At 41.0% G+C, this 14,343-nt stretch overlaps 1 protein-coding gene across 1 annotated transcript; it reads left to right on the forward strand.

The window, feature by feature from the left end:
- The first annotated feature begins 4,863 nt into the window (after positions 1–4,863).
- Positions 4,864–12,955, forward strand: unc-4. Its single transcript, XM_068302725.1, has 4 exons — positions 4,864–6,081; positions 11,505–11,683; positions 11,801–11,940; positions 12,094–12,955. Exons 1-4 carry the CDS (start codon positions 5,319–5,321, stop codon positions 12,890–12,892), a joined length of 1,881 nt encoding a protein of 626 aa, XP_068158826.1. The 5' UTR covers positions 4,864–5,318; the 3' UTR covers positions 12,893–12,955.
- Positions 12,956–14,343: the final 1,388 nt, after the last annotated feature.

Raw genomic sequence — 14,343 nt, forward strand, 5'->3', positions numbered from 1 at the left:
GCAACCTCATAACCTTGCTAACATGGTAAACCACACAAATCGGCCAACTTATTGCCACTCCCCACTGGCCCAACCTCCCGGTCCATTCGTCCCCTTGCCTTCTTGGCAATGGAATTCATATGGCAAATAGAAACCACAAACGAGACGAGGGCACAGAGAAGACGAACAAAAAAAAAAAAAGAAGAAGGAAATCAAATCAAGCGACAAATAAATGTAACAAAATGCGACAACAACTGAAATTTTTGGCAAGGACATGCCCACTGGAATGGCCACAGAGTCGAGGCGAGGCTGAGAGATGGGAGATGCTTGGCGGCCACAAAAGGCGACCTCAAAACGGCTGCCTAAAAACTCAATTACATAACAATCTGTTCACATTTTTTCACACACCATCAACTTTAAATGAGCTAGCTAGCTGCCTGGCCTAGAGACAGAACTGGCAGACAGGGTGGGTGGGTGTTAGGGGTTGGGGTTTGAGGGAAGAGGTAGAGGGTAAGGACCGGCCAAAACGGTGGGCGTAAAGCGGTGGGCCAACAAAAAGAAAAGCCACTCGAAATCAAATTACGAGCCCATAACAAAAGCTGCCAGCTGAGGGTTGGCCCTCAGCCGGTCTAGCCGGAGATTGGACCAGAAGCGGTGATGATGATGATGGAATAAGGGGGGATATCGACGCCAACTCAACCACCCACCCACACACACACACACACACACATACTCTCACACAAATTACAATGTAATTTATTTGCCGCCAAACCAAATAACAACAAGGACACCACCCATTGTTAAGAGGGGTGCCAAAAAGCCAGAAGCCACAAGCCAAAAGTTGATGCTAAGAGAAAAATCAATCGAAACGGCTAAGAAAAGGACCAAAAGAGCAGCATCATCGATTGTGGGTATTACCCCAGACGGGGTGCAGACGTGGGCAAGTGCAGGAGTGGGGCCGAGGGGCTAAGTGGGTAGACAAGGCGTTGTTCGGCAGACAAAGGAGGCCATCAAACTAGCCAATGAATGTCAATTGGTGTTGTTTTCATCCTTGCCAAAAAACAAAACAAAAGACTTCAGAATGCTGACTCGGCGCTACCCTTTACTATAATCTCTAAGTATGCCAATTGGATGGACCACAACATCTTCTTTGTATTGAGATCCCTCCTTTTGAAATGAGAATAGTTTTGTTTACTTAATGATCTCTTTGATCATTTCATTAACCAGTGTTGGCAAACGCCATGTGAAACGAAACGAACGATCACAAGTGAAAAGGAAACGCAAGTGAACAAACTATTCACCATTTATTCCTAGGGTAATGGGTATAGAAAAGTGCGTAATAGTGATTCCAATCTGTCTATTGCTTGATGCGTGCCAAGTCATGACAATTTTATTAGCCAAATGACAAATTCACGCACCCACAACTAATGCCAAAGAGATGTTCCATCATCATGAAAAACAGATATGAAAACTTCAATCGAAATCAAAGTGTAGGTAGGATGATGCATCCAACTTTAGTGGGATGGGGAAGAGGGTAGAATGGATACAGGGTAAAGCAAACGCCTTGACATGGGAAATTTGAGTGAAATTTTTGGGCATTTTCTTATATTTCTGTTTTGTTTTTCTTTTTTTTTTTTTTTTCCATTTTTGCCACAACAGGCGCAATTATTCATAATTCGTGGGGGCTCATAAAAATAAATGGCTGCTTAACGTAATTGCCATAATTTTCATATAACTTGACTTTGCGCCGCATGAATGGGATGGCATGTCATGGGATGGGATGGGAACCCAGTCAGGGTTGTTGCTGCTGGTTCACTTCATCAGTAGTTGGTATGTTCGGAGGGAGGAGTGAGGAGTATGCCCAAAAAAAAAAAAAAAAGTAGGCGTGTCTGGCAGAAATTAGCAACACATGTAGTTGTTACATTTGTTGGGACAAATTAAGGCAAGGATGCGGTGCATCTGTTGATCTAAATGACTGAATGAATGAATCAGTGAATAAATAAATGAACAAAACGATCGACACACACACACGCAAATAGAAATGTGGGCGTGGCAGTGGTACTGCTGCTGGTGGTGGTGGTGGTGATGCAAAACAATCATGTGATGAGTTGCGGTTGACATTATGGTTATGGTCTATCTGTCTGTCTGATGGGCAATTAACATGGTCATTAAATGGTTCGATTAGTTGAGGTTTATGGTTCGAGGTTCGCGACTCTTAATACATTCCACAACTGTTCAAAATTTGAGTAAATGAATCATGTGTTTAGGAATAACTTATATATTTAATCTTCTTATGAATATGAAACTAGTAAATTTGATTCTCTCTCTCTCTCTTTCTATCTATCTCCTTCTTTCTCTTTGGTATCTCACTGACATTTGACAAGAAAATCAAACAGACAAACAGCCATTTTGTTCAAGACAAACCACTTTGAATACTTTTCGACTTGTCTCTCTGTCTCTCTGGGTATTTTACCCACCCACTTGAAGGAAAAACAAAAACAAACAAATTTCCCCATATAAACTATATTTCCCTGCTCTTTAGCTGGGATATTTTCAATTTTCAAATCATTTTATATGCAATAAATTATTGAATTAAATTATTAATAAATGTTGTTAAATAATGGCTACAAAAATGATTAAATCCTTGGAAAATATGTTAAAGAATTCCTTCTAATATCCTTCTAAGAAATTTCGAATTAGTGAAAGTCTTCTTATCCTCAATCTGAAGCATTTGGATCTGCTATATGTTTGAACAGATGGCACAGAAGAAGAAGAGACATTTGTAATGATACATAAGGCTAAGAATAATTAGAATTTTCTTTTGCAACGTTTCTTTTTGTCCTTTTTCTAAGGATATTTTGTTGAGAAAAGTTATTCATATTTGAAAATTCGCTTTCCTAAATTAAGTATTAAGGAAACTTGATAGGAACAATCTGTCCTCTTTGTCTTTCCCTTCTGCTATTATATACGAAATGTAAATCCCAAAAGCCTCCTACACCACACATGACAAGTACACACACACAGACACACACACACACACATAAGTCGGTGTGTTCTCCTTTGGTGCTCCCCAAAGAAAAGTTGTGCAAAACTGCCAAGTTGTTGCTCAAATTATTTCCGCCTGTAGATGAATTCCCCCTTGATGAAGTTTTCCTTCCTATGCATGTGTGTGTGTGTGTGTATGTATGTACTTACCTGTAAAAAGTAAGTAAAAAGAGAAAAGGAAAAATAATTAAAATTCATTCATTTGATTTGCAGGAAAAACGAAGGAGAAGTAGAGCAGGGCACAAGGAAGACAGGGGGAAAACTGATAGAAGAGAGGGCGGGTGGAGGTCGTCCAGGTGTGGTGGGCGGAGGAAAGCAGGTGGTGGTTTCTCTTTAGCCACCGCAGGGCAGCCATTTTGATTTCTTTTTTTCTCATTTTTTTCCTCTCGTTGGAGCAAAAGGTATGGAAACTTTATCCACAGACTGTAGCCCAGAATTAATTAAGTTTTGGGGGTATACGAGTATGCATGGAAATTTGATTAACAAGTTGGATGGATGAAAAATGTATGTGTGTGTGGGGGGATGGGGGTTGCGGTGGGCGGGTATGGAGTGGGAGTGCTTCGGCCAGTGGCTGTTGTATGTCATTAATAAAATTAACACCAGGACACAACAGTGGAAGACGTAAAGCACATGTGCCAACAAGAGGGGCAACAAAGGAGTAAGAGAAAAAGAGAGAGAGAGAAAGGAGGTAGACGAAGGCACCCAAAATAGGAAACGAAGTGAGGCTAGAGAGAGAGAGAGAGAGAACAAGGACAGAGCAATTAAGTAACCTGCCAGAGTGTAGGCGGAAGGGACATGGCACATGGCATGGCAAGGGGTTTGTTTGTTTTATGGACAATGACATTGATTGCTCTGCCAGCCAAGTGTGGGAGTATGCATTGGGGGGCAGGGGATGCTGTGTAAATGGGTTAAATGGATATGCTGCCAGCAGCAGCGCCATCGACGTCGCCGTCATCGGAGACTCTCCTCGCCGTCGCTGCTAATGATATAAATGATTCATGCGCAGGAATTGAAGAAGAAATCGAGCCGTTTATGTTTAACAAATTAAAAGCAATTTGGTTTTCCATTGCCAAAATCAATTTTAATTAATTTAAACAATTGTTAACGTAGATTTGGCCAACTATTACCAAACATTAACTCCGCCCCAAGGAGAAGGAGACTCCAAGCTCCTTATGTGAAAGAAAATTGAAATATTCTTCAAGTTGATTTTCCTCTGCTACTTTTTTTCTGCTTCGTGTTAAATCTTGTCTTTTTCTGTTTTTTGCTTCTTTTTTTTTTTTGCAATGGCGCTGGAAAACAAACAAAATTCCCAGTATTCCTGCAAAAGCCAATGAAAGTGGACAACTGTTAGCTAGTTGTCTCACTCTAACAGCCAGACACCATTATGAAAATGGCCAAACACTCAACAGACACATGCACACACACACACACACAGCAGTCGGTGACAGAGCGGAGAGAGAGAGAGAGAGACCGCTCAAATGAATTACTCAGTTGATCAAAATTGAAACAGCGCATATAAAAATTAAGTGGTTGTTGCTTTTTGATGAATTTCCCACTCGCTCTCTCTCACACACGATCAAACCCTCTGCAGCAAATGCTGCTGCTGCTGCTTCTGCTGCTGCCGCTTGCTGCTACTATCATGTTAAGGTGGTTGCTGCTGCTACGGTCATTCGCGCGCGCTCTCTCTCTCGCTTACTCGCTCTCTGGCTTTATGTTTGCTACAACGCTTGCTCTCTCGCTCTTGCTGTCGCTCTGTCTCTGCCATCTCCCGCCTGCTGCAGTTTTTTAATTTCGGTTTATTCGGTTTATTTCGGTTTCCTCGCTTGGCGAGTCGTCAATGCTGGCTCAGTTCAAATTGAATTTTCATTGCGAACGCTAGCGTGTATCTTTGCGTCTGCTGCGCGCGGCTTTCGCTCTCCCTCTCAGCAGCTCACCTCCTCGCTGCCATCGTAAGACGACGACAACGGAACAACAACAATAACAACGACGACAACGACCATGCCGATTCCTGGCATAACTACTGACTACCAAACAGTTAGTTAGTTACTTAATATTTAGTCCACAAAGCCGGCCGACGGCAAAACCTAAAACAAACGGCAGAAGAAGAACTTTAACTGTAAATTACTCTTCTTAAGCATAACTATTTTTTTTGTTGTTTATTGCTCTGATCGGTAGCGAGTTGCGAGAGCCTTTTTGTGCATGTGTTTGCTGTGGTGCTGTGTGTGTGTGTAAGTGTGCGTGTGTGTTAATGTGCTGTGTGTGACAACAAATTACAACAATTCCATGGAGCCATAATGGTTTTGGAGCAACAATTAGCGGAAAAATCAACAAGATCAAGCACAACAACTCCACCAGCTGATAGCAAAAAGTTTCAATTCAATATTCACAATAATAATAATAATAATAATAATAGCAACAGCAACAGCAGCAGCAGCAACAACAATAACAACAATACCAATAATAATAATAACCAAAACCACAACGAGGAGAATCCACATTTGGCATCACCCGCCACTCCGCCGCCGCAGTTGCCGCTGCATCATCATCAACAGCAACAGCAGCAACAACAACAACAACGTTCTCTAAGCTCATCCGCCTCCTCATCATCGCCGGCAATGCCGTCGGAGGGTCTGCATCCGACGGCTGCTTTGCAGTTATATGCCGCCGCTGCCCAATTGGCACCGGGCGGTGTACGTGTACCGCCATGGGGTCCGTTCCTGCAATTCGGTGTGCCCGGCGTGTTTGGACCCAACGGTCCATTTCTGGGACGTCCGCGATTCGAGGCCACGGCCGGTGGTACAAGCGGTGGTCATCCCGCGACAACAGCGGCAGCTGCAGCCGCTGCCACACAAATGGCGGCGGTCAATGCTAGCAATGCCTTCGCCAATCTAACGGGATTAAGTGCGGCGGCATTGAGAAATGTTAGCGCTGTCCAAACAACAGCGGCGGCTGCTGTGGCCAGCACGGTGGCAACGATTCAGCATCGTCTGATGATTGGAAATCGTCAGAGTTTGCCACCAGCAGGACCGCCCAGCGAGGGATCCAATGAGGATGGAGGTAAGTTGAAAGATTCTAGCCAATAAGAAACATTCAAGTCGGGGTCACCAGCTGAGAAGAAGTTCCTTGCAAAGAACTGATTCTTTAACATTTTTTAGGATTCATTTTGTCTTTCATTACTTTTCAGTTGAGATTGAAAAGCAGAAAACACTTTTATAGAATTAACTCAATTCAATTGCCTAGTAAATTACTTTCCAATTGATTAATTAATTATTCATTAGAATTTGAATGGAATGCAATTGCATTTCATTTCCACTTGTTTCAATTGGTCGCTTGTTAATCGTCGACACGTGCATTACCCATTACCTAATATTTCGGATGTTGTAATCATCCTACTCCTCCATCAAATTCATAATATTCGCAGCATATATTTCCCATGAAATCAATTTGCTCGCTGGCTTTCGCTTGGCATTTTCTCTAGCTTTTTTTTTTTTTGGTTTGAAAAATGAATTATCTCGATTCAACCTACACGAAACACGCGCCGCATTTCAAATTTCGCATTTTAATGGCGTCAGTCAATAATGATGAAGATGCGAATTGTGTTGCAGCATCACGAGGGGTTGGGGGGCTGGGAATGGGACGACTATGGAGGTCAGCGCCATCATTGGCTACTTACAAGCCATACACGTACATACATACGTGCCATTTCTATTCTTCCTGCCCGGCATCGTTATCTATATATAGTCAATATATGCTAATTCATTCAATTAGCCCCATACTAAATGGATTTGGCTGGTGTTTTTTGTTACGTTTTTGCCTCTGACTTTTGCTACCTACAAAACATATTTATTGATTTAGCTAATCAGTAAACGATTATTATGTAAAAAAGAAACAAAAAAATCTATCTACAAGCAAACACAGAAAATCGATTGTTTTTTGTTTTTGTTTTCGTTTTTTTTTTTTTTTTTGCATACAAAGTAGTTTGAGTTGCGAGAGAATTGTGAATGGAGAGCAAAATGATTTAAACATAAAATAAAAAGAGAAGCTACAGTGGGGCCACCTGCTGTGACTTCTGTTCGTGGACATTATTGAAATGATATCTGAAGGTCGTTATTAGAATCGAAGGTCTGGACAAAGAAAGAAACCTACAGTCCAAATAGATGAAATATTGACAATAAGATCAAAGTATGCGAAAACTTTAAAAGATATCGACAACTTAACATTATATTTTTAATCTAGGCCCTAGATGATTATTAAATTTTGATGAAATCCGACTTTTAAATACTAAAAATATCTCATAAAAGTTGTTATAATGCCAATTAATATGAGCTTCAAGGGTTAATAGGGTTTTAATGGCTCTCTCATTAGTCGATTAAGTATCGTTTCCTATGGGCTCTATTTCATTACAATGTCTAGTGTTGTAAAGTCCTAATTGTTTGCCTTTAATAAACTATACAATGTTCTTCAGAATTCAGTGGGAAGATGGCCAATTGCAATTGCCAAGTATTAAGGAAATGATCAATTTAGATCTACAAGGACTCTATCAATTTCAGTTAAGGCCATCTTAAAGTCCATCCTTAATAACTCAATCTTTGAATTGGCTAAATGGTGATTCCATATCGAGGCTTTCTCGTTCTCTTCGTTCTCCTTTTATCCTTGTTGAAGTGCGTATTTTGGTCATCTTTGAAGGTTGCTCCTCTTAAGCTAAGTATTAAGTTGGTTAAAAAACAAAATTGATGACTTATCATTTTCGAGCCGCAATTGCCACTCTTTGTGGCACATTCAGAGTGAGTCCAAGAGAGAGAGAGAGAGAGCGAGCGAGTAAGTGGCAACCAACCAGCGTGTAGCTCATTGACCAATTAACATTAACAAATGATGGCTAGTTGAGTTGTAATTATAATGGCCATAATGCATATATCGAATTCTACGTCTTGGGGCGTATGCATGTAGGCGTGGCCTTTTTGCTCTGGCATCCTCCTTTCTTGAGCCAGCGACATAAACTGCGGCAAACAGTTTAATTAATTGGCAATAGTTTGAAGGAGAAAAACGCGCCTACTTCCCATTTTCTCTCTCTCTCTCTCCCTCTCTTTTTGTATACCCTTTACCAGAGTGTGTGTGTGTGTGTGTGTGGGTATATGCGGTTTTTATTTTCATAATTACAAAACGGCAAACAAAACGAGGTAAGTCCGACCCTCGACTGAATCGTTTCACTCTGCGCCATTTTCCAAAAGTAATTATTAATTTTGATTTGATTCAATTTGATTAGAGAGATGTCAGATCGAAGATTGCGTGTATGTGTGTGTGTGTGGGTGTAGGCAGAATCAAGGGGGGGCAGTGGCAGGGGCAGACACACACAATGTCATTAATCATTTTGCTGCAGCACGGTTGACATGTAACTCAACAGTGTTGCAAGCTCAACTCTTCGTTCGCCTTTTCGTTTGTAATGGTGGCAAGAGGAGGGGCTTCCTGAGTGTTGGAGCTGGAGCTGGTGCTGGGGTGGGTGGTACATCATCATCATCATCCACAACATTATCATCATTATTGTTATGTGGTACGTTTTCCTTTTCTTGCCTTTTTTTTTTTGCTCATTTCATGCCGGAAATGAAGAAACTGTCATAAAGCGATCGAAATCATTTATCATGCGATTTTCATTCTTTATTTTCTGACTTTTTTGGTAGCCATTTTGAAATTTTCTACCTTTCTACCTCTTCTCCCACTACTCCCCACCTCTGGGCAATTGTTGTTTTTGTTTTTTTTTTTGCCTCTTTAATGAATTTATTAAAGTTGAAGAGTCTGAAGCCAGACGGAAGATATCCATAAGAGGCGGTGGAGAGAGGTGGGTGTGTTTCCGCCCTATGAAACGGAAGTAGATCTCCCATATTGATGAAAAGTATCCCAAAACTCTAATGCTAAAGCTGATGATGATGATGATGATGGATGGTAACGTTGGCAAATAGAATTCGTTTGTCTTATCAATAGATTTTAGAGAAAATAGATTTCCGCTGGCTAATGAGATTTTCCAATAGAGTGAATGAAATTCCGAATGCATTTGGTGTGAATAAAAAACGGATATGTGATTTTCTTGGAACTTACTACTAAGTTAAGTTTCGATGATCGATTAATGAATGAGCGAACGAACGGATAAATGGATGATTCATGAATCTTCAAAGTTTCTACAAGTTTCCTTACTTCCGGCCGTCGGTCAATTAACAAAGGGTTTACGGATTATGGGCCAATAACCCAAACCTACTACTTCTTCTTGTTGTTATGTCCACCATTTGGCTCGTGTTCATGTTGCGACTCGACTTGATTTTTATGACTTAAGTGGCACCACCACCCCAACCACCACTATCATCACCACCGAATCCACCTTGGCTCCTCACCCTTTGCGCTTGAAGCAAGTGAGGCTTACGTGAGCAGTTTAATGTTGACTTGAGTTTGTAGGGGTTGGGCCAGGATTGGGATAGGGTGCTGTGTATATTGCCCGTCTGACGCCCGATATAAATGAAACTAACATGCCATGGAATGTGGATTCATTCTTTTCCCTTGATATATTGTGTGTGGCATGCACACAAGTCGTTTTCATTTTCCTGTGATTTCGAGAACCCACCCCCTGGCCCCTGGTCCCGCCCTGCTCACAGTCTGGTCCCTTGGTTTCGATTCATTTAAAGGTTAGAAGACATTTTTTTGCAATGTTGCCAAATTGCATTAAGTGATTTGGGGGCCTCTCATTGCACTCTCTGCACGGCCATAATCATAATAAATTTCAATTATCTTGCAAACAAACAGAAAAAAGCAATACCTAAAAATGGAAAAAATGAAAAGGAACATGAATTATGTGTGGCATGGCAGGCAGTCAGTGAGTGGCCAGTGGCAGATGCAGTTGCAGTTGCAGTCACTGTCGCCACTGTTGCCATGTGGTGGACATTGGTCTATTATTATTAAGTCATTTGAATGCACTTTGTGTGTCTCTCTCTCTCTCTCTGTGTGTGTGTGTGCAGGTCTACGCCCACGCTGCACACACACAGGCTCGACTGAAATGTGGCAACAATGAATAATACTGAAACTGCGTTTGGTTTGGCCCTGCATTTTGTTTGCTATTTGCCGTTTGTCGCTTTGCATTTAATGTCTCTATTATTGTTGTGTATTTGGTGTTGTTATTGAGTTATTAACACACACACTCGCACACACCGACTCTCCACTTTACCTTTTTTTTGGTGGGTAACAAACGAGTTTTTTATGTGTTGCTCAAAAGCATTACACCGCTGTACACATAATTAGGTGCACTTAAACCATTCATTACACGTAAAGGAGGTGGAGTAAAGAGTGACTTTTGGGACCAGGGACGAAACAGGGCATGACCAATTGTCAGTGATTAACTGTATATGATTAGCATTACACGAAAGTTGACGTTTGTATGTATGTATGTATGTAAGTCCAAAAATTGTAGTCATATTCAATTTTAGGTGTCGCCAAACAAATTACACATTAACTGTAAGTGAGTATATTTAATGAGAGTGAATGCAAATTGTAATTGAAGTGAAAGTGAATAAGTTCACAAAGATTTTGTTTATCGATCAGTTATCTAATCTATTTATTCAGTGTGTTTCTAGCCAAATGGACGGCATTGTTTTGGCACCTTAGCCTTATGCCCTTGCCTTCTATGCAGACCGCCCATTCTTTCCCTTCACACTGAATGATACCTTTTTCCACTCCTTCTCTTCTGGTCTAACCTCCAACACCTTTTGCCTGCCTCGATTCCTTTTCTTTTCTGTGGTTTTTTGATCGGACTTAATTTGATAAATTGCTCGGCTTTTGCATATAACATTCCACTATAAGTCTGTGTGTGTGTGTGTGTGTGCCACGCCCCTTTTTATGGCGGTATAAGTTAAATGTAGAAAACTATATACACATGTAGAGGTTTTGCGTCTGCATCCTGGGACATGGACATGGATATGGACATGGACATGGGCACAAATAGAAATGTAATTAAATTGTTTGGGACCAAAGAACCGGACTAAAATGTTGGGGGGGGATGGTGATGGTGATGAGGGTGAAGGGGGCGTTGCTGGCTACTCGTTTGGTGTGTAATTGAAATATATGATTATGAATATTTATGTTTTTTTTTATGTATGTATGTGTAAATGAAATGTACGAATGTTAATTTCAATAATTTACCAACACTTAATTATGGGCTTTTTAGAGTAGAGTAGAGTAGAGCAGAACAGAGAGAGAGAGAGAGAGAGAGAGAGGAGAACAAAGCGTTTTCAGCATTTTGGGCCCAAAAGAATATCTAATACTATAATGTGCTACCCTCCCATCCCTTCTCTTCCCTTTCAACATTCCCCCGAGTATCTGGGTTTTGTGTTTAGTTTCTGTATAATTTTTGTCCATTTTATTGCCTTTATCTTGGCCTTAATTTGTTTTAATAACTTCATTTTTCTCACCCAACCACAAAATCCTTATTTCCTCTTGTTTTATAGGCTTCCCTGGCGATGGAGACGACGATAGCAGCGCGGCCAAACGTCGACGTTCCCGCACCAATTTCAATTCATGGCAACTGGAGGAATTGGAGCGAGCCTTCTCAGCCAGTCATTATCCGGATATATTCATGCGTGAGGCACTTGCCATGCGGCTGGACTTGAAAGAATCACGAGTTGCGGTGAGTTTAGTTGCAATTGACAGAAAAATGCACATGTGACTTTTCGGGGGGAAGGGAATGGAACATTTGTTTGTTTGTCTGCACTTTTGCTGAGATTATACGCTTTGTTCCAGATAGGTATGGTTCCAGAATCGACGTGCCAAAGTGCGGAAGCGTGAGCATACCAAAAAGGGACCAGGACGACCAGCTCATAATGCCCAGCCGCAGACATGCAGCGGCGAACCCATACCGCCCAACGAATTGAAGGCCAAAGAGAGGTGCGTTTTGCCTAGAGTTATAAGAAATTGCGATCCGATAGAGAGACCTTTATTGGGTTCGATCTGAAAAGCCAGATGGAAGGGATATATTCTTTGGTTTTGGACTCTTTAATTAACGTATTTCCTCTTCGTGTTCATTCTTTTCTCGTGCAGAGCGCGTCGACGAAAGAAACTGGCCAAGGCCATCGATAGGCAGGCCCGCAAACTTCAGGCGAAGGGCATCACTGTGGACTTGGAGGCTCTCAAGGCAGAATACATATCACAGCATAAAGCGAATGGGACCTTCTCGGATTCCGATCTCGAGGATGATGGCATACAAATCGATGTGGTCGGCGGTACTGACAGTGATGACGAAATGGACAGTGATGCAGTGAGTCCATCATCGCGTCTAGGTGGCGGTGGTCATCACGGTTTATCATCATCATCGCTCCACGGCGGTGGTCTTCATGATGCCGATGGTGATAGTTCGCGGGCTGGCAGCTATATAGGCGGTGGCGGTAGTCTCGGTAGTCCAAATTCCTCTACAGCGGCTGGTGGACAACAACCACCAACAGCATCAGCATCGGCAGCGGCGGCAGCAGCAGTGGCAGCGGCTGCTGGTCTGCTAGCCAATGGTGATCCAGATGCGGAACAGCAAGGCGGTGCAAGCGGAGGTGGCACTGCTGGTGGCGGCAGCGGTGGACAGCAACAGGAAACATCAGTTACGGCTGCCGTTGCCGCTGCAGCTGCTGCTGCTGCTGCGGCTGCATCGCCAAAATCTCTGCTATTCCCCGCCAAAGCTTTCCATCAACTCAACCTGCAGAGCAGTCAGCATCACCACCATCATCATCATCAGGCGGCGGCTGTGGCTGCTGCGGCAGCCGCCAATCTCGTCCATCAGACAACCTCGCCGATCAGTATGCGTCGGAGCAATCCCTTTAGCATTGAATCGCTGCTCTTTAACAATACGTGAGGGATGCCCTCGAATTAGTAGGTATTCGCTCTCTCCAGTGTTCAGGGTTAAACAAAACACATACACGACTATATATATATATATAGTATATATACATATATCTTAAAGTATATAGGCTAAAACATATATACATACATATATCAAGCAAAGACATTGCATTCGTTTGCAATGTGGGTGTGAGAGGAGGGTTCTTACCCCTCACTTACTATTTATATTTTGTGAGTTTTTTTTTTGTTTTTGGATTGTTGTGGTTGGTTTTTACTTTGGGTTCCTAGTTTGAGTTTGCTCAGCATTAGCACAAGAACAACAAGTGTGAAGGACGAGAAGGAGAGCCAAGAGGGGGAGGCAAGAAATTCGGCGATTCACCAAAATTCGGAATCCTTTACAGGATTTTCTTCTTGCAATCTTAAAAGTGAAGACTATGGAGGGTTTTCCTCTTTTTCATTGAGATGTGAGTTTGATCAGATTGCATAGTTATCTGTTTGGATTTCCTATTCCTTCCAGACCAACAAGAAAACGCCCCCTGAAGTATGCAATAGATATATATAGTAAAATTTTAACTTTTGCTAATTAAAAATATTGTTGATGAACAAAAGTGCTCAGAAAACATTCAGAAAACGACACTCAAAGTGTCTATTGCATACTTTAGGGGGTAAATTTCCCTCATTCATCTAGCTCTCTCTGTCTCTCTCTCTCTCTAAAACTTTTGTTCTCTTTGCACTCTTCTCTTGAATTATTATTTTTTTTTTTTTTGCTGTTGCTCAATTTAAAACTTTATAAATATTCCTAAGTGATTATTATTATTTATTATCCTATTTTTTTTTTTGCAAACATTGTTCCATGAGAGACTAAATTAGAGTTATTTTTAATTAATTACTATTTTATGTGTGTGTGTGTGCGAGTGTGTGTGTGTGTGTGTGGCAATGAATAAATATGTAATAATAAATAGAGACTAAGTTTTTTTTTGTCAATCCGTTTTTTTTAGGTGTGTGTGTGTGTGTGTGTGCGTGTATAAAATGTAATTTAATTTAGCAAAAAAAAGAGAGAAACAAAAACAACAACAACAACAAAACACAACCAATACATATTCCTAAGTAAGCAAAACAACTTTTTTTTTTTCTGTCCCATGCTGTAAAAATCGAATAAAAAGTATAAAAAATATGAAACAATGAATATATGATAAAAAAAAAGAAAAACAAAAATACAAAACTATTAATTATAGAATGCAAAACGAATAACTAAAACGAATCCAGTTGCATTAATTCAATTGTATTTACAACAAATTATTGTCCAACAAGAATACGAAACAAAAGACAAATTCAATAAAAGAGCAAACAAACAACAACAACAAAAAAAAAGGGAAAAATACACAAAAAATATATATGAAAAAAAGAACGAAAAAAAAAACCATATGAAAATGACATGAAAAATATATATAAACACATAAATTG

This window comes from Drosophila tropicalis, unplaced genomic scaffold, assembly GCF_018151085.1.
Source record: "Drosophila tropicalis isolate 14030-0801.00 unplaced genomic scaffold, ASM1815108v1 contig_158, whole genome shotgun sequence".
NCBI classification, from domain to species: domain Eukaryota; kingdom Metazoa; phylum Arthropoda; class Insecta; order Diptera; family Drosophilidae; genus Drosophila; species Drosophila tropicalis.